Below are 21060 nucleotides of genomic sequence, written 5' to 3' on the forward strand. Positions count from 1 at the left end.
ACAGTGATCCCTCGCTATATCGCGCTTCGCCTTTCGCGGCTTCACTCCATCGCGGATTTTATATGTAAGCATATTTAAATATATATCGCGGATTTTTCGCTGCTTCGCGGGTTTCTGCGGACAATGGGTCTTTTAATTTCTGGTACATGCTTCCTCAGTTGGTTTGCCCAGTTGATTTCATACAAGGGACGCTATTGGCAGATGGCTGAGAAGCTACCCAGCTTACTTTTCTCTCTCTCTCTTGCGCTTTCTCTGATACTGACGTAGGGGGTGTGAGCAGGGGGGCTGTTCGCACACCTAGACTATACAGACGCTCGTCTAAAAATGCTGAAAGATTATCTTCATGTTACTATCTTTTGTGCAGCTGCTTAGTGAAGCGACATGCTGCACAGTGCTTCGCATACTTAAAAGCTCAAAGGGCACGTATTGATTTGTGCTTGAAAAACAAACTCTGTCTGTCTCTCTCTCTCTCTCTCTTTCTCTCTCTCTGCTCCTGACGGAGGGGGTGTGAGCTGCCGCCTTCAACATCTTTGTGCCGCGGTGCTTCGCATACTTAAAATCCAAACAGCTCTATTGATTTGTTTGCTTTTTTTCTATCTCTGTGACATGATCTGCTCCTGACACACTCCTTTGAAGACGAAGATATGTTTGTATTCTTTTAATTGTGAGACGGAACTGTCATCTCTGTCTTGTCATGGAGCACAGTTTAAACTTTTGAAAAAGAGACAAATGTTTGTTTGCAGTGTTTGAATAACGTTCCTGTCTCTCTACAACCTCCTGTGTTTCTGCGCAAATCTGTGACCCAAGCATGACAATATAAAAATAACCATATAAACATATGGTTTCTACTTCGCGGATTTTCTTATTTCGCGGGTAGCTCTGGAACGCAACCCCCGCGATGGAGGAGGGATTACTGTACCTCATTTTTTGTTTGCCCATTACATGCTTAAATGTATACATTTTTTGGTGCACCTACCTGAGAACACGCGACATATAACCGAGCGTGGGAGAAGCATGGATTTTAAACACGCGTTGAGTTCATCTGCTGGTCTCCCTCGTGGAATAACTGGTAATGTTTGACTAAAATCTACAGCGAGTAAAACGACATTACCTCCTATTTTTTTTTTTTACGATCTCTGAGATCTTGCTTTTTTCGGTTCAAGGCTTCATAAGCTCTTTTATGTTGTATGGTGTACTTATCCCAAACCATCATCTTTGAATGTTGCAAGACTTTCGCCTTGTATGTAGCTCGGGGTAATTACATTCATTGCATTCCTAGTCTGAATCACAATCTGATTGTATGGGTGGTTACCTGGCACTGTAGGGTTGCCACCCGTCCTTTAAAATACGGAATCGTGCCGCGTTTGAGAATGAAATTGCGCGTCCCGTTTTGAATCAATACTGGACGGGATTTATCCCGTATTTTTTTTATCATTTTTTTTTTAAAGCAGCGTCTCATGCAAATCATCCCACACGCATTTTATGAAGATGCCTCCTTTCCTACTTTTGATTGGGTAATACTTGATGTCATCGCTAGTTTGATTGGTGTTTTTAACTGTCCACTGAGGAGGGCGTGTCTTTTAAGTAGAGTCTGCAAAGTGTTGGCACTGAGATGTGGCGTCAGCGCCATAGTTGAAGCCCCTAACGTTGCGGTCAGCAAGTCGGCTAACATCCGCCATGTGCCGTCTTTCAGTTGCGAGAAGCAGATCATAGAATGGTTGAAACTGTTGCCCCTAACGTTGCGCCACGGCGTGTGGTTCGTTTATACCTCGTGTCTTTTCATTAAACTTTTATCTCGCGAATATGTTATTGCAATCCGCAGCGGGAGCGTTTCTATAAACTTAATTTAAACTTACGTTTTACACCGTGCTTTGTTTCCCTTATGAACATGCTTATATGCTTAACTCGCTCCGTTCTCAATTGTTTAATTAATTTTTTGCTCTTCGCTGTTTGCGGCTCTTCCTCCATTTCCCCCTACTTCGTTCTTTTATCTCGCGAATATGTTATTGCAATCCTTAACGGGAGCGTTTCAATAAACTGATTGAAAATAGTTTTGCATTTACCTTTTTAGTAAAAGGCGAGCTTTTAAGCCTGAGAAATCACCGTGTAAATGCACACGTTTAATTGCACATGTGTTAATATGTATGCTTACACAGTATTAAAAGACAGTCAAAAATTAACGTCATTTACCTTCGTTCCCGCGTGTGACTCGTGCTGTAAATCTCTTCCTTGTTTTTAGTTCACGTGATTACGTAGGAGGCGTGATGACGCGATACGTGACTCCGCCTCCTCCATTACAGTGTATGGACAAAAAATATGTTCCAGTTATGACCATTACGCTTTGAATTTCGAAATGAAACCTGCCTAACTTTTGTAAGTAAGCTGTAAGGAATGAGCCTGCCAAATTTCAGCCTTCCACCTACACGGGAAGTTGGAGAATTAGTGATGAGTCAGTCAGTGAGTGAGTGAGTGAGTCAGTCAGTCAGTGAGGGCTTTGCCTTTTATTATTATAGATATATAAAAAATCAGGAAATGGCTGAAAGTAAATGAGCCTTTTTATAATAGTCCCAGAAGAGTCTCATTTGGGAGAAAATACAGTTATCTGCTAACATTGCAACACTAAATAAGAGCAAAATCACAGCACAACAGCTTTGTAGCATCAATTTAAAAAAAAAAAAACAAACATGAATGTTTCACCCAGGGCATACCTGATGTCACAAGGGAAGGCTATGGCTACCAAAGGTTGTGTGATGGGCTACTTAACCTTTGATTCTATCAGCTTATTACATAAGCTGTGGATATCTGCTGCCTTTAGATATTTACGTCTATTGCAGCTTCATTCTACTAGTTTAAATAACAGACAGGGAAATTCAGATAGCCAAATTTACTTCCCATTGCAATCGGGTGAATTAGAGTTGGTGAATAAGGTTTTTAACTGCTTAGATTATATGAAACACTGTAATGCACTTAACTTCCAGCAGTTAAAGGAGTCAAAAACTGAAGTAATTTTATTTGTTCAACCCACTGTTACCTGAAACATTGCTAGCACATTGTGTCCACTTGCTTGGTACTTGAAGCCATGAGATAAAAATCTCTGGGTGATCTTGGATTCAGGTTTTAAAATTTGACAAACAGATCAATGCCAGTTTTTTTTTTTTTTTTTAAACTTCAGGATGATCAATAAAGTCTAGCTGTTTTGTCATTTAATGACCTACAAAAACTCATTCATGCTTTTGAAGTGTCTTGTTTGGATTATTTTAATGGCCTTATATCGGGGTATCCTGTACGACACTGTCAAGCCTGCAAATGGTGCAGAATGCAGCTGCTATCGAGTTTTGACCAGCAGAGAAAAAACAGATCATATCACTCCGGTGTTGGCCTTTCTTCGCTGACTCCCTGTTAGTTACAAGGTGAGTTTTAAAATTTTAGTGTTTAAAGCTCTCCATGGGTCAGCTCCAACATACTATCCCCCACACACGGTTGAAGCTGAGGGATGATCGTGTCTTTGTAGTAGCTGGTGCTAAACTGTAGAACAGTTTGCCCTTCATAATAAGGTCGGCTCCCACACTTCAGAGATTTAAGTTTCTGCTAAAAAAAAAAGCACTTTTATTCACTTGCTTTTTAGCTTATAAGTTTTAGCATTTAAATCTTTCTACTTACAGTATATTGTTAATAATGTGTTCATCTTATGTATTTTATTTTTCATAATTTTATATAAGCTATGTTTGTATGTTGGTATATGTGTATTCATGTATGTATGTATGACTTTTTTGTTTTTCTTTTTAATAATTCCTTATATATTTTTTTTTCTTCTTACTGTTACCTTTAATTTATGTAAAGCACTTTTGGTCAACTTCTAGATGTTTTAAATGTGCTATATAAGTAAAACTAAATTAAAGCAAAGTTTAATCCAAAAATACTACGGGTAAAATTCCATTACAACGAACTCCCAGGGATCTAAAAAATATTTTGTTGTAATAAAAATTTTGTAGTAAAGAGATTCTGTATTTGTTACTATACAGGTGCTGGTCATAAAATTAGAATATCATGACAAAGTTGATTTCAGTAATTCCATTCAAAAAGTGAAACTTGTATATTAGATTCATTCATTACACACAGACTGATGTATTTCAAATGTTTAATTCTTTTAATGTTGATGATTATAACTGACAACTAATGAAAGTCCCAAATTTAGTATCTCCTAAAATTAGAATATTGTGAAAAGGTTCAATATTGAAGACACCTGGTGCCACACTCTAATCAGCTAATTAACTCAAAACACCTGCAAAAGCCTTTAAATGGTCTCTCAGTCTAGTTCTGTAGGCTACACAATCATGGGGAAGACTGCTGACTTGACAGTTGTCCAAAAGACGACCATTGACACCTTGCACAAGGAGGGCAAGACACAAAAGGTCATTGCTAAAGAGGCTGGCTGTTCACAGAGCTCTGTGTCCAAGCACATTAATAGAGCGGCGAAGGGAAGGACAAGATGTGGTAGAAAAAAGTGTACAAGCAATAGGGATAACCGCACCCTGGTGAGGTTTGTGAAACAAAACCCATTCAAAAATGTGGGGGAGATTCACAAAGAGTGGACTGCAGCTGGAGTCAGTGCTTCAAGAACCACCACGCACAGACGTATGCAAGACATTTGTTTCAGCTGTCGCATTCCTTGTGTCAAGCCACTCTTGAACAAGAGACAGCGTCAGAAGCGTCTCGCCTGGGCTAAAGACAAAAAGGACTGGACTGCTGCTGAGTGGTCCAAAGTTATGTTCTCTGATGAAAGTAAATTTTCCATTTCCTTTGGAAATCAAGGTCCCAGAGTCTGGAGGAAGAGAGGAGAGGCACAGAATCCACGTTGCGTGAGGTCCAGTGTAAAGTTTCCACAGTCAGTGAGGGTTTGGGGTGCCATGTCATCTGCTGGTGTTGGTCCATTGTGTTTTCTGAGATCCAAGGTCAACGCAGCCGTCTACCAGGAAGTTTTAGAGCACTTCATGCTTCCTGCTGCTGACGAACTTTATGGAGATGCAGATTTCATTTTCCAACAGGACCTGGTAGCTACACACAGTGTACCAGTACCTGGTTTAAGGACCATGGTATCCCTGTTCTTGACTGGCCAGCAAACTCGCCTGACCTTAACCTCATAGAAAATCTATGGAGTATTGTGAAGAGGAAGATGCAATACGCCAGACCCAACAATTCAGAAGAGCTGAAGGCCACTATCAGAGCAACATGGGCTCTTATAAAACCTGAGCAGTGCCACAGACTGATCGACTCCATGCCACACCGCATTGCTGCAGTAATCCAGGCCAAAGGAGCCCCAACTAAACATTGATTGCATTACATGCTCATACTTTTCATGTTCATACCTTTCAGTTGGCCAACATTTCTAAAAATCCTTTTTTTGCATTGGTCTTAATTGATATTCTAATTTTCTGAGATACTGAATTTGGGACTTTCATCAACATTAAAAGAAATAAACATTTGAAATACATCAGTCTGTGTGTAATGAATGAATCTAATATACAAGTTTCACTTTTTGAATGGAATTACTGAAATAAATCAACTTTGTCATGATATTCTAATTTTATGACCAGCACCTGTAGTGCTTTCTTTCTTTAACTTGCATCCAGGCGTTTGCAATCATTTCAATAGCTTCTTTCGTGTTAATTTTAATCTTCTCCTGTCTACAAGTTATGCTGATGAGAATTTTTCTTAGCATTTCCTTGCGATAATACACTTACAGGGTGCGAATGATGCCCAAATCCAATGGCTGAAATGCTGCTGTGCAATTGGGTGGGAGGAATTCAATGCGAACATTATCTAAATGTGGAAGCATGCTGTGGGCAGCACAGTTATCCGTCAGGAGCCGAATCATTATTTCTTCTTCATATTGTGAGGTTTCTGAACCCTTTTGAGACCCCCCATTCCCCACCCAACGGGAACGACGCACTGAAGTGCGTCCTGAAGCACGATTGCAGTGTCTGTGGAAGATTGTTTATCTGTTGCTGGGGCAGGGCAATAGGAGGCTCACAGCGCTGCAGTGAAGCACCACAAAAACAAATCATAAAAGATCAGGGGCGTGCTATAAGTCCCTGTCTTGCACCACAAAACACGAGGCTTTGTCTCAGTACTTTAGCAAAACCAGCTTTATTCAGCTTGAAACAGGAACGGCACAATTATTTATTGTAGCGTGATCTGCCACCCTGCTACACACAGACACAGCAGTCAGGCAGGGTCATGCTGGTCAGTGATCAAGTAATCCTGTTACCTGCATTTACAATTTACGTGCTCCTAACCTTGCATCACCCATCAAGATCTTTTCTGTTTACTCTGGCGGAGAGACGCAGCATATCTGTGAGCCTGCCATTGCCCCGTACAGAAGCAGTGATCGCACTTCAGGACGCTCTTCGGCATGTTGTCCAGTTGGAGGAGGTCCCAAGAGAGTTTAAAAAAACTCACATTTTCGTGAATGAGTGCCGCATTAATAGAAATGTTTCCTGAACGAGCATCACTGAACCACATAAAAACGGCTTTTTCAAAGTCTTCAAATGCAGCAGTCCACATACGTTTGCAACCCAAGATTTTTCGTCTTTCAAGAAAGTTGACAGTGTCGATGGCAAAATTCCAAATTCACTGGCAACGTCTTTGTTCTTTTTGCCGCAATCAAGAGCTGCAAAAAACTAAAGTTTTTTTTTAAATATGAACTGTTATCGTTTTTTCGCGTCTGCTGTTTCTATAGGAGGGTGACAATGAGTTACTGTAAATTCCAATGGATGTTTTTCAAATGTTGACGAGCAATAAGCAAAAGGTATCACTGAAAACTGCAGGGAACAAAAAACGCAAAACAGTACGAGGAAAGTTCGAAGAAAGAAAAAAAAATTGTGTTTCTGTTTGGGGATCGTTCGGCACAACTGAGCTGCGGCCACAGAACTAACTACTCTGTGGATGATTCATTCAGGCGTTTCAAGGTCATTTGTGCACTTCTTGTACTGAAAGTATCTGCTGAATGTACTTTGTAGTAATGCGATTTCTATAGACTCGTGTCATATGGGGAAACTGTCAGGACCATAAAATTACTTCGTTGTAATGAAAATTTTGTTGTAAAGATATTCGTTGTAATGGGATTTTACCTGTAGAATATTAAATTTGCATTTCATGAAAACAAAAAATTGACTGCTACCCATCCCTGTGGACAAGGTCTCAGTAGCATGCTTTGCTTGTACAAATTGCTGCAACTTGTATTCTAATTGTGTTAAGAGGCTACTTGAGCATGCTTTGAACGCTTGTGAACGCTGTCACAAGAACAAATATTTCGACTAACTTGGTACAATTTTGTGAAAATGTAACAATGGCAGGTTTTTTTTAAAATAAACAGTATCTGTAGTACTGAGAAAGTCTATACTGCACTCATGTGAAATTACAAGCAGACAAATTAATCCAGATGGTACATTAACAAGACATGCAAAGTATCAACTTTCATTCATCAGCCATGTTCAACAGTTAATTGGTGTATCAATTTTTTGACAAACATTGCAAAAAGAAAATGACCCTCCCTAACAGTCCCAAAAACTAAGCTGCTTAGTAAGGCTGTTGAACACATGGCGTGTCTTGATGTTGCAACCACTGCTGACAAATACTGTGACATTTTCAAAACACAAAAATTGCACAGGCTTGCAGTACAATACTGTACTGATTCAAAGTCTAAAAACAGATAAGCAGAAGGTAGTTTAAAAAACAATCATTTCAGTTTTCTCAATTTCACTATGTACGAACTGTATTCACTATCTGCATGTGCAAGATTTTTCTAAAACCCAAAGCAAAACCTAGATTGTAATCAGTGAATATCAACTTAACATGCGTGAATACTCAGTAGTTTTACCATAAATCTGAGGTAATTTTTTTTTTATTTTCATTACAAAATTACAGTCATAGACCCAATGGTGCCTAGGAGGTGGAGGACAACTAGTCAACCAAGAAAAGCTAGACCCGGGTCTTTTCCTTTTTTGTTTTAGCCCAAGGGACTGCATACAATACAGCGGGGAATGCTATCCAAAAGATTTATGAAATGTCATATTGACATTACACGTGCTGCTTTCTTTTGTGTCGAATCATCAATGCTATAGCTTGGATCTTCCAACACAGATCATATTTAACAATGACTAGAAGTCAAATTAACTGACAAAATAAGGCAATAGTAAACTGTATCCACAAGCAAGCAGAACATCCAAAATACATTTTGCCATTAAGTAAGATGCTTGAATGATACCTTTCTTTCACAAAAAAATAACTCCTAGTGCTCCACTAAAACCTCCACTTAATGGTCAATTAGATTGAAATCTGACTAGAGATGGCATAACACCGTATTTTTTTCTTTTCCAATGTAAATACAGATACTAAAATGTTGGTTACCTGCTGATATCAAAACCAATACAATATTTTTAATCTTTAACAATTCCCAAAATTTAAATGAGATATTTCTATCAATGTACAGTACTTCATTTAAGATAATGACCTAAAACATGAGTGCTCAAATAAACATATTACTATCCTATAAGAAACAGTATGACTTATTTAAAAAAAAAAAAAAAAAAAAACCTGTTTTGTTTTACTCAATTGAACACTCACAAAAATAAAGTGTACAATTATGCAAAATTTGAAAATTTTAAACAAAAAATTTCAATTATAATACCGTCACATCCAAAAAATATGTATCACAACATAGTATAAACATTTTACTAAATTTGGCATGAAATTGCATAATTTTTAATCAACTAATTAATCAAAAAGAATGCAGTGTAAATCTGCATATAACTTAGTTGCCTCACTAAGTGTTGAAGAATGTCTGACTCTCTCCTCTTTAGTGCTGTCATATTAACCACAGGTTAAGGCTCAAATATCTATTTTATTAAAAGTGTATATTAAAATATATAAATGTTAAAAAATCCATGAAGGAAAAAGTAAAAATATTAGTAATTGTATTAATAAAACGTAGCACCAAAATTGCAAATGTACCTGAAGCATCTATAATTTTTAACCAACATTTGAATATATTTTTAATGTGAATATTGAAACCTTTCTTTTTGGCTAATCTGAATTTGTTTAAATCACCAATGCACACAAATAGAGGTGTAATCATACAGCACAGTTGCAACCAAGTACAAAGGCTCAGTCTCTTCACTTTGTTAAACTCTGTGTTCACAGTGGCAAGACGGGTGCTCTTCACTCTGTTAGTTCACTTGTCTGCCTTGACTTCAAGTGAGAATAGGTTTATATATACTATGGAAATAAGCTCATTCTCTTCAGCCAAAAACGACCTCCACTGTCATCTCCTCAAATAGGGCTAAAACTACAAGGATTTTCTCTAGTAGTCCCCAACTGAATTCATTCAGAGAGGCTGACAGTTTACATGCCACTGAATGTTCAGACAAGGATTCTTTCTGTGCTGGGCAGCTCTTGATCATAAAATATGCACTATTCTACCTTGTTTGCACGTCTTGCTGAAGATATTAATGCAGCATATATTCAGTTGTACATATGATTACGGATGTTTTGAGTATTTGAAGTGCCCCACAACTTTCCTGCAAACAATACAGCAGCATACAAAAGTATGGGCACCCTTGCTCAAAGTGTCTGTTACTGTGAAAAGTTAAGTGAGCCGAAGATGAATTGATCACCAAAAGGCATGGATGAATGGGTGAAAATACCCCAAGTAATAACTGGAAGACACTTAACTGGCTACAAAAAGTGTTTATAAGCTATGATACTTGCCAAAGGGGTTGTTACTAAGTACTGACCACATCGGGTGCCCAAACGTTTGCTTCAGGCCCTTTTTATTTGTTTGCTATTTTGATGGAAATAAAAATGTAATCTTGCTTAAAATAAAGAATTGTGTCATCTTTAACTTTATGCCTTTGGGTGATTAGTTCATCTTCTGCTCACTTAAATATTCACTAACAGAAATTTTAAGCAAGGGTGCCCAAATTTTTACATGCCACTGTACGATGTGTATCACTAATATTGCCTTCATGCTCGCATTAGACTACAGAGGGCTTTTTATGTGACATAATTGACTTATCTTTTATGGTGTGTTGTGCTAAGCATGGCTGCAAACATTTCCATGGCTTTTCACTTCATTAGATTTAAGTTGGATCAAATACATACTTTCCTCTCCCACCCCCACTTATCCTATCCATAATTTTTTTCCAGCACCAGCCAGACAATTGTACCGAGTAGCAATACTACTCACTGTGCAAATTGAAGGAATTTGAAGGGCTTTTTTATGATGAGCAAGGTTAATTTTTTTCTGCACAGTCAATTTACATGTATCAGTATTAAAAAACAAAGTGTTCATTATACATATTCTATTACATTTAAAATAATATGAAACCTATGAATCTCAATTATTGGATGAACTAAAAGCACTAATAAGCTATAAATATTTATTTTGCCTAATGTGTTAGACCAAAGGTACCATTGTGGCTGCAGGACTGGCAATAGTAAATACACATTAATAAACCTATACCATTTATTTTCAAAGTAAATGCTTTCATGTACAGTACAGTGTAAGTAGCAGCACAGGAGGGGAAAAGGCATGTTTACCTGCTTAGCAAGGTCACACTTTTTAAGTAAACTTGAATGTTTCGGCTTTAGTGTTTTACAGTGAGAAAATTAAATTTGGTCTAACCAGGCAGGGCAGCTTTATGCTCACAAAAGAATATATGCATTAAGTTTTGTTAATTTTCTAGGAAATTCAGAAGACACTTACAGAAAGCTGGGAAGTCTGTCTCACCAAGCACTTCCCTAACTACTATTAAGACACTGCAATAAAAAAACATTTTGCAAATCTAATGCCATCAAAGATGAGAATGCTTTAACTAACATTACATTTTACATGCATCTCAGGAACTGCAGGTCTGACATTGTGGTCAGCAACACAGGAGCGCCGCAGGGGACTGTACTTTCTCCGGTCCTGTTCAGCCTATATACATCGGACTTCCAATACAACTCGGAGTCCTGCCAGTTGCAAAAGTTCGCTGACGACACTGCTATTGTGATCTGCATCAGGAGTGGGCAGGAGGAGGAGGAGTATGAAGAACTTTGTTAAATGGTGTGACTCAAACCACCTACACCTGAACACCAGCAAAACCAAGGAGCTGGTGGTGGATTTTTGGAGACCCAGGCCCCTCATAGACCCCATGATCATCAGAGGTGACTGTGCAGAGGGTGCAGACCTATAAATACCTGGGAGTGTAGCTGGATGATAAATTGGACTGGACTGCCAATATTGATGCTCTGTGCAAGAGAGGACAGACCCGCCTATACTTCCTTAGAAGGCTGGCGTCCTTCAACATCTGCAATAAGATGCTGCAGATGTTCTATCAGACGGTTGTGGCGAGTGCCCTCTTCTACACAGTGGTGTGCTGGGGAAGCAGCATAAAGAAGAAGGACGCCTCACGCCTGGAAAAACTGGTGAGGAAGGCAGGCTCTATTGTAGGCACAGAGCTGGACAGTTTGACATCCGTGGCAGAGTGATGGACGCTGAGCAGGCTCCTGTCAATCATGGAGAATCCACTGCATCCACTGAACAGTATCATCTCCAGACAGAGGAGCAGCTTCAGCGACAGACTGCTGTCAATGTCCTGCTCCATTGACAGACTGAGGAGATCGTTCCTCCCCCACACTATGCGACTCTTCAATTCCACCCGGGGGGTGGGTAAACGTTAACACTATACAAAGTTATTGTCTGTTTTACCTGCATTTTTATCACTCTTTAATTTAATATTGTATTTTTAAAAGTATGCTGCTGGAGTATGTGAATTTCCCCTTGGGATTAATAAAGTATATATATTTTATTTAATTGTTGGATGTAAATGATTCTAGGAATGATGACACAGGATAAAGTACACTGAAAAATACTTACAAACTTTTATGCTAAAATTTCACTTGAGATCTAAAAATAACAGTTTTTGACCTTCCTTTACCAACTTTTAATGATATTTTATTTGCCCATATAGTGGTGTAAACAAAAGCATGTCACTACAAAATACAGTATTTCATCTTCACATTACAGATAACTGAAAAGAAATTAGTGAGTGACAAGAGCTGCAATACTACAAATTTACATTACTTGATGCAATACTGGCAACTTACCTCCGGAATGATCTGCCTCAGCTTCTGGGGACCAGTGGATGCCATTTTTCAGGTTAGCTGCACTGCCATTTAATCCTCCATTTGTGCACTGCTCATCATCCATTTCTTGCATGACAGTAGTTGCAGACCTGTCTAAATCCATTGTCTTCTCTTGTCCTAGAGAACCTTCTATTAGAGACATGTCTGAAGGTCCTGCTAATTGCTCTTGTAATACACAGGCTATCCCAGTTCTTATTAACTGGTCCTCATTACTCATTCCATCCTCTGACTGACATGTGCTGCACCCTGAATCCTCTGTATGATCTGCAAAAACCTCAGTTAGACTTCTTGGTGCTTGCAATAGTTTTTTCCCCATTACAGCACCATGATGAGATTTTGGCGGACTTAATATTGTGACTTCTTCAGAGGTGTCCCACTTAGATGGCAGCAAGGTACCATTCACAGACTTGCATGTCTGAGATGTACTTTCTTCCACAAAACTGTTATTAAACTGATCTTGGTGGCTTTTCTCTCCTTTTACTTGAGGTGTTGATGTTTGTGTGCTATCCTGTATGTCGGTGAACTCCTCCTTGTTTTGACAACTCTCTGTGATTTGGTCTCTTGCTATGAGAGATTCATTTGAACAGTCATGAACTACACTGCTCTCATTACTCTCCAGAATGGTACTGGGAATAAGATCCCCAGGGATGCAACATTTCTCTTCATCACAATGTCTAACTGTAACCAAATCCTGCATAGCAGCAGAAATAACTTGCGAAATTATGCCTGAAGCAAGCTTTTCAAGATCTTCCGTTTTTTCACCAATCTCAGTAGAATGAGGCATGCCATTTTCTACAGGAATACTGGACCTGACAGCTTCCTGAAGTGGCAGTAGTGAGGATGCTTCAATTACATCATGGGGCTCCCAAACACCCAGTTTTTGGAGTTGAATGTCAGATGAACTAGCACTTTTTTCTTCAGTGGGGAGGTTACTTTCAACATCATAGGTCCCAATCTGTACCTTCTCAGCAAAAGACACAGAAACTTTATCATCTGCTACTTCCCCTTCAGGTTCTGGCCTTATTGCTTCTGTCAGGTGTGCTGTGGGAGAGACTATCTTTGATTCTACTACTTCTAACATGGTACATGCTGCAGCTGTTGCCATTATCACTTCAACTTTCTCAGTATTCCCTTCACACACATTACCTGAGATTGCATCTTGAATGCTGGTCTCATCAAGCTTAGAGTTGACCAGCTGAAAAGCCTCCTCTGAAACTGAACAGGTTTCACTTTTTACTGCTTCAGGGTTCACAGAAGCCTCTTGCATAGGAACAGTATGTTCTTGAATTAGAGAGGAAGTGCAATAATCATTGACATCCAAGATTTTATCAGCTGCCAATTCCAGAGTGTTGGTGTTGCAGCAAGGCAGTCTGCCACTGACACTTGGCCTTGCATTGGCAATCAGAGCTTTTCCAGAACAGTCCTCTGCTATCTGTTCTGGAGTATTAATTTGGTTCTCATGCAGAGACTTGTGATGGTGGGATCCCTCAGTGGGAAAATTTGTGGAAGCCAACTGGGAATAACTTGCAACTTCTAAATTCCCATTAGCAGACTCAGCACCCAAAGCAGTAGCAACACATGAGCCAACTTCCTTATCAGAATTGCTTATTCGCCCTTTTTTACGGGAAATATACCACCACCAGCCAATCAAAGCAAGTACTCCTGGCAATGTGTAAGGAAAGAATGAACGAAATCTCAAAGCCATCGTGGAGGGATTCTTGAAACGTCCCCTAAAGAAAGAGGATAGCAAATGTTATTTCAAATGCTCATATTGGTATATGGTAAAGAGGAGTAAGATACATCTTAAAATCAATTTTCAAATTATATTAAGAATAAATTATGCATTCTTACATAAACCTTAGTGTTACACTAGACCAAAAAAAGTTGGATGATATTAGATACATATAAAACTGCAATAAAATATATTGAAACCACAGATTACCTAACACTGGTAACACTTATTAGATAAATATTTAATTCAGCTTGATTTATATGAATTTGTACTCTTTTTTTTTTTTTTTTTTTTGTACACATAGGGCTGGGTGATACAGACTTAAATTGATATTGCAATAATTTTGACCCAAAATGTGATATTCAATATATATATCAATATATTCTCTAAACACTTTAAACGCCATCATATAGACATACACATACATGTTTTTTGAACAGAGTCCAAAACAAGGTTATTATAGTTTTGCCTTTTTATATTAGTTTTTATTTCTGTATTTTTTCTGACCTTACTTGGAAATTTAGTTTAGTTTGACTTCATCATTTTTTATTAGTTTATTTTACAAAGACATTTCTATTTTTATATATTATATATTATTTATATATATTATATATATTAGTTTTAGTAATTATAGTGTGGTTAAAGAGCTACTATGGAGTTTAGGTTTTGTGTCACAATGAGACAGAACTGTACACTTAACGGGTTTGGATATAATAGGAGTTTAATGTTAGTGGCCACTGACTACACTACACAGTTTACTATTTGGTTTTGTTTTTGTCTGATAAAAACAAGCATAATCAAAACCAGGTACTGAATATGAACAATTTTACACAATTTTATAATTTTTAAAATATTTTCTATGTCATTCGTGCTGAACAAATCTGCACTGACTGTTGGCATTTTTTTCTTTTCCTTTAATTGCCAAGAATGGGCCAATTTGTAATGAAAACTAGGTGAATTTTAAGGTGTGAGGGTTTTTTACTCTAAATGTCTACAGCACACAACATATCCTGCTCCAACGACAATGTGCTTATAATGAATGCCTTCAATATTGGATTTAAAAATCTCAAACACTGGGCTGTTATTTTCTACCAGCCATATTGATCTCTAATTCCATCTCCAACACAATTTATAGACAGAATTTTGCACCTGTAGGCCTGAAAAGATATAAAAAAAAATAAGAAAAGAGATTCTACTATGTTCTGACAGGTGTGACCATGAAAATCACGGGGGCTAAGGAAGAACTGGGCACTTAGGCTTGAATCAGTATGCAGACCCCATCTAGCTGTATTGAGGGAAACAAAGAAAAGCAAGCATGTAGTATGAAGTTTAGGGGCAGTGAAACTTGAACAGCATATGCATAAGAACAGTAAATCTATAATGAGCAGAGTAAGAGCAGATAATAGGAGTGCAGACAACCAACAAAATGACAGAGTTTCCAACTGAGATTAAGAACAATATATACATTATCTAAACCTGTTTATCCAAAGCATGATCGCCAGAACCTGGAGCCTACCCAAGCAGGTTTAGATGCAAGGCAGGAAAAATCCCTGGTATGCAATATGTATGATATGGCTGATGTTAAGAACAAAAAGAATATGGTATTTCAACTGTTTTGAGAAAGAGAGAGAAACATTGAAAAAAGAGGGACACATATTTTAAAACATAATTCTGCTACTGGATTATTTTCACAATATCAGGTATTTTGAATATGTGAATATTAACTAAAAAATACATACAAAAACAAATTAGTATGTTTAGCTTTTTATCACTTGGCGGACTCTCTTCTCCTACCTACCTGTAGTTCAGTGGAGACATTGCCAACTCGGGAATTTTACAAGGTTTGTATTGCTTTGTTGTTAAACGGCGTTTTTAAAGCAAAAGTGATTGGTCAGCAACAATATGCTGATCTTGTATGATGACCTAGTCAGTCTCTCGATCAGTGTCGTTTTATTTTCAAAAATCGTGAGTGGTCTCCCCTAGACTTTCTTATGTACTCAGATATGGGATGGATATTTGAGGAGTAAAGCGCAAGACAATGATTATATTATGTACATTAAAGAACCATCAACAACAAATCAAATATATATTGAACATTATAAAAGTAAAGTCAAATAAATTGGACTCTGCAGCTGCATGAACAATAAAAAAAAAAAAAGTATGTGTTCAGGTAAAGTACCACTTCCAGTTAATGGATTTGGCCCAAAAGTTGATACAGATCTACAATTTTGTTGTAACAACCACATGCCAAATTTCATCCATATACCTAGTTGCGTTTTTGAGATATTGTGTTTACACACACACAAACAAACAGACATAATTCCAAAAAACAGTATTTTCAGACTCAGGGAGGTCTAAAACGTCAAGGTTGGATTTTTTTCATGATTACTACACTTTCTCTATACTTCGTGTGCGAAGTGGCAAATGAATTGCTGTCAACAAAAAGCAGGCACCTGAGAAATAAACTGAAATGTTACTCACTCATGATTTTTCTGTCCATATGGTAAAGTTTGTGTTCACCAGTACATTCCGATTTCAGGCGTTTGAATTACATCTTGATATGCAAGTACAAAGAAAGGCGGGGCATGCTAAATTGCTTTCTATTCCACACACTTTACGCGCGTATTCAGCTCACTCTGTTACCGCAAATGCTGTGTGAACACCCACCCGCCATCACCAGCCGCCGTTCACTGGATGAATATATGCAAACGGCTCGTGGTGGAGGACTTTCAGTTTTAGAGTTAAAAGTTATAAGGGTTAAAAACTAACAGCAAGAATATTCATTCAAAAACAAAAACTAAAATTATGTTTTGTAAATAATTTTATTTCAGTTAGTCTTCCCAGCTACTTTAATAGTTTTGTTTAGTTCTTCATTTCAGTTTTGCTTATTATTTTATTTCAGTTTACAAAAATGTTTAATAGTTTCAGTTTTGATTTTAGTTTTCTAGTATATTTTTCAAAATAATATGAAACAGACTTTTGTGTTTAAAATATTAATTTACTATATTTAGCTTTTTTTCCTCCTCCCATGTACTAGCTAGGCATTCCTAATTCTTGAAGTACAATTATAAATAAAACTAGCTGAAATACCTGCCGCTGCCTGGGAGGAAAATAGATTTTTTTTTAATTATTTGAAAAAAAAAAAAAAAAAGAATAAAAACACTTTAAAAATAAAAAACAATAAAGTATTATATACAGTGTTTATAGTTTTTTTTTACTTTTACTTTCTTTAGCCAATATATTAAGGTTCTTAGGACTTCCCGCCCTTGAACATGCCACATAAAGTTGTCCATTTAAGTCTAGCTTCTCTCCGTTCTGTTGTTTCACTTGCTCTTGATCTATGAGATGCAAGTCTGGCTTCTATTCTAATTGAAACTGGTTTTACAGGAGGCATATTTCAATGAAAGGTTAAATATTTTACCTAATTTGTGTTTTGATTATATATGAACTAAATTAATTGATTGTTAATGTGTCAACATATATTTATGTAAATAAACACTCAAATCTATACATGTTTTTTAATCTCCAATTAGTCATTTCCAGTTGAAATTCTTTTACAATCAAAGGTTAAATATTTTACCTATATAAATAAATTATTTTAAGTTAAATATCATAGCTATATTTGGTCTATACTTTACCTTCGATTTTGCTAACTTTATCAAGTTAGTTTTTTGATTATGAATGTATTAAAAAAATTCATATTACTTTTTTACAAAAATATTGTGACACATTAGCTACGATGCTGCGAAAAAAATTACATTTTGTTCATTAATGAATAAACAAAAATCGCAAACAGGGCCACTGAATCCACAAAATAAATATAGGATGTTTATTGTTGATAAAAAAATTGCTTACTTATCTTATATATAATAGAGTATATTCATGGAATACGTTCAAGGTAGTATAAAAACAATGGGAAAAGTGAAGCCTTTAAGGTTTTTTGACAGATTCAGTTTTGTTTTATGGTGTAGTAATAAGTTTTTACATGCAGAATTTTTGACGACAAAAAAACAAAACAAAAAAAAAGTCAATTAAATGAGTATTATTAGGATGATTTAATTCTATTACTACTACAACATTGTTACAAGAATAATGCAAGATGAAAATATAGTTAACAAAAACAAATATTAAACAACAAACTAATATTACAGATTTTTCATGATGAAACTGTTGGTTGCTTTTACGGAGCACACCAAAAACGTTCCGAGCATCAACTGGATGATAACATACTACAGTCTGCTTTATATACAAGATAATTTTAATTATGCAGTACTCTATTCTTAAAAAAACTTATACTGCAGGACACACACAAACAAAAAGCACAGTACAACACTTTAAAAAAGCCAATCAAATTTTCTCAATATGTTTATCAAGAAAATACAAGGCTAACGTGCTTAACAAATTTACAAGTAAAACACACATTTGGCTGTCAAGCTAACCAGCCTATTGATTAGTAAGCAGCAATTTCATAATCTTACGTCTAACTAAAAATGTAAGCTTCTGTACTTAACATAAGCTCGCTGATCGTTCAAACTAAGACGAGCAGTGTCTTTTAATTAAAGGACAGAGTAAAAAGGTCTAAATTCAAGTAGCCTTTCTTGTCATTTGTCTAACTACACAGGATAATTCCTCTCATTCTTTTTATTCAGTTTTTAACTCCATTTTCTTTGATGTAAAGGTTGATGTCTCAAGTCTCCTCTTTCTAAGGTAAAGTAGACCTTACTGCCCTCTGTTTACAGGAAGTTTCCAGATAAAAGGCATGCATTTGCATAATGGAGAACTGTAGCTAAACTACCATAAGGCTTAAAAAAAAGCTGATAGTGGGGGAAAAAAATGTTATTGGCCAATAGAGTCTTTAAGTGAAAAATCAACCAATTGAGATCAGTGGCCAATCGATTGGAGCATCACTAAGCGGTGCCTTACATTTATTTAAAAAAAAGCCATTACCATTGTCACCCTGCATACAATTGTACATTGCAAGCTGCCAATCAAAACTCACCGCTATGCGCATTTTGTGGCATGTTATCTGCACGTGTGATAAGAAAAAGCAAAATCAACACTATAGCCAAGCCACAAGTGAAACAACAAAGTACAATTTTTTCTACAGTGCATATCAAATCACCTTTATGTTCAGAAAATGGTAGAAAGATAACTAAGGACGCTGTGTTTGAGAAAGTAAAAGTATTTAGTAACTTCTAGTTTCTGGTTGGTAGACATTTATTCAAATTCATGTTACAGTGTGTCAGATCTAATTTTAGAGTGTCATGTCAATACAGCAGCATCACTTATAGCTATTTTACATGAACATGGAGCCAATCATCTTTGAAACATTGTAATATGACCAAATGCTGCTGCATGTGCTCAGCTGAAACAATCTCTGACAATATTTCTACTTCCAGATTAAAATGCCCAGCATCATTCCAACAAGTGAAGTATACAGACTCAGTATACAGTGCAGTACATGAGTATAGCAGCTAATTATTCATAATCCAAACTCAAGAAGTGATGGTATCATACATCAATGTTTTGAAATGACAATGTAACCTTTTAAGACATTATATAGCCATAATGTAAGGCAACATTGACATTTACTTCATCAATATGAATGTTCTTAGTATCTCGCAGTTCTGCGCATAAGTTTGCATGAATTCAGTGTTCTGTGTCTGCTGAATGATGGCACATTGCTACAACTTTCTCCATTCAGTTGCTGTCTTTTGCTCCCACTCATTTCTTTTACTTTTGACTCCCACAGAGAGACCATTAAAAAGAATGTTTTAGCAGTTTGACATTTAATAACTGAAGTTTACATTAACTGAACATTTCTTGTGTCTTTTCTCTCATGATTTGTGGTAAAAATGTCACTCAGGAGAGCCAGGCGTTTTTGGGCTATCCATATTACTAACCGAGAATAAACCGGATATGGACGCAGGTACATGGCATGCCCATGGACGCAGGAGACATAGTGCACAGGCGCCGACAGCTCAACTAACGGAAATATGAAATAAAGTAACGAGCACAGACAATACGGAACCCTAACCGTCCACACTACACAGCATAGTCAAACCCGACATAGTACGGAAGGTGCGGGCGCCTACAACGCGCGTCCAACACACCGCAGGCAGACCCCCGAGATGGTACAGAAGCCTCAGAGATACGGACTCCACAGCATATGTGAATCATCACATTACAGTAATACAATAATATGAGTACTCACAGACAAAACAAACACAACAGGCTTTGGCGTCCCGCCCCACAATCAAACCGGAGAGAGTACGGTGTCCCCAAACCTCCACAAAACACAGCATAGTCAAACCCGAGATAGTACGGAGGGCGCATGCGCCTACAACGACTACCACATGAAACACACACACGGCACCGGAGGTATAATATTAGCTCAACTAACGTAAATAAGCGCCTACAACGCGTCACGGCTCAAAAACAAAGGAGCTCAACTAACGTAAATAAGAAATGAGGCAACGCGCCCATAGGTAACGACACAGCCACACAAAAAAGAGCATTCAACCCCCTGCCCCAGAGTGAAACGGGAAAAAGTACGGAGTCCACAAAGGTCCACCATACACAGCATCATAGTACGGAAGGCTCGAGTTCGTACGAAAGCCGAAGGCGCCTACAACGTGTAATAAGAATAAACGAACGCTCCATTTTAAACGTACGTCATCCTCACACGTCCAAACTGTAATAAGAATAAACGAACGCTCCGTATTGAACGTACGCCATCCTCACACGTCCAAACTATACAGCATAAGTGAATCACATTACAGTGATGCAATATTAACAGTACAACCACAGAAAACGCTCCGTATTAACAGTAAGTGCAATTATTCATATTACTAATGGTAAACAACGGAGAACTAATGGAGTCACGATCACGGCTCCAAAACTATACAGCTCCACTAACGGAGCTACAAAAACGAGCCCGCATGGACAAAAACAATAGATGTCGCCGCCTACAACGCGCGTCTGAAACCGCGGAAGCAAAACTGTCCCGGCTCCAAAATCAAACCGCTCAACTAACGTAGCTACAAACACGAGCCCGCACGGACAGATACAATGAACGTAGACGCCTACAACACGCGTCTCAAACCGCGGAAGCAAAGCAGGCACGGGTTCAAAACGAC

The 21060-nt window shown here is 37.6% G+C and overlaps 1 protein-coding gene across 2 annotated transcripts in view; it reads right to left on the reverse strand.

Annotated features, from left to right (window-relative positions):
- The window catches only part of akap1b (A kinase (PRKA) anchor protein 1b), a 145694-nt gene that overhangs the window by 77009 nt on the left and 47625 nt on the right, over positions 1–21060 (reverse strand). For both annotated transcript variants that reach the window (XM_028807090.2, XM_051931225.1), the window contains one exon: positions 12151–13919. In XM_028807090.2, the coding sequence (XP_028662923.1) occupies positions 12151–13894 (1744 nt within the window). In that variant the 5' untranslated portion in view covers positions 13895–13919. The remainder of the gene's footprint in view (positions 1–12150; positions 13920–21060) is intronic.

This window comes from Erpetoichthys calabaricus, chromosome 8 (assembly GCF_900747795.2).
Source record: "Erpetoichthys calabaricus chromosome 8, fErpCal1.3, whole genome shotgun sequence".
NCBI lineage: Eukaryota > Metazoa > Chordata > Cladistia > Polypteriformes > Polypteridae > Erpetoichthys > Erpetoichthys calabaricus.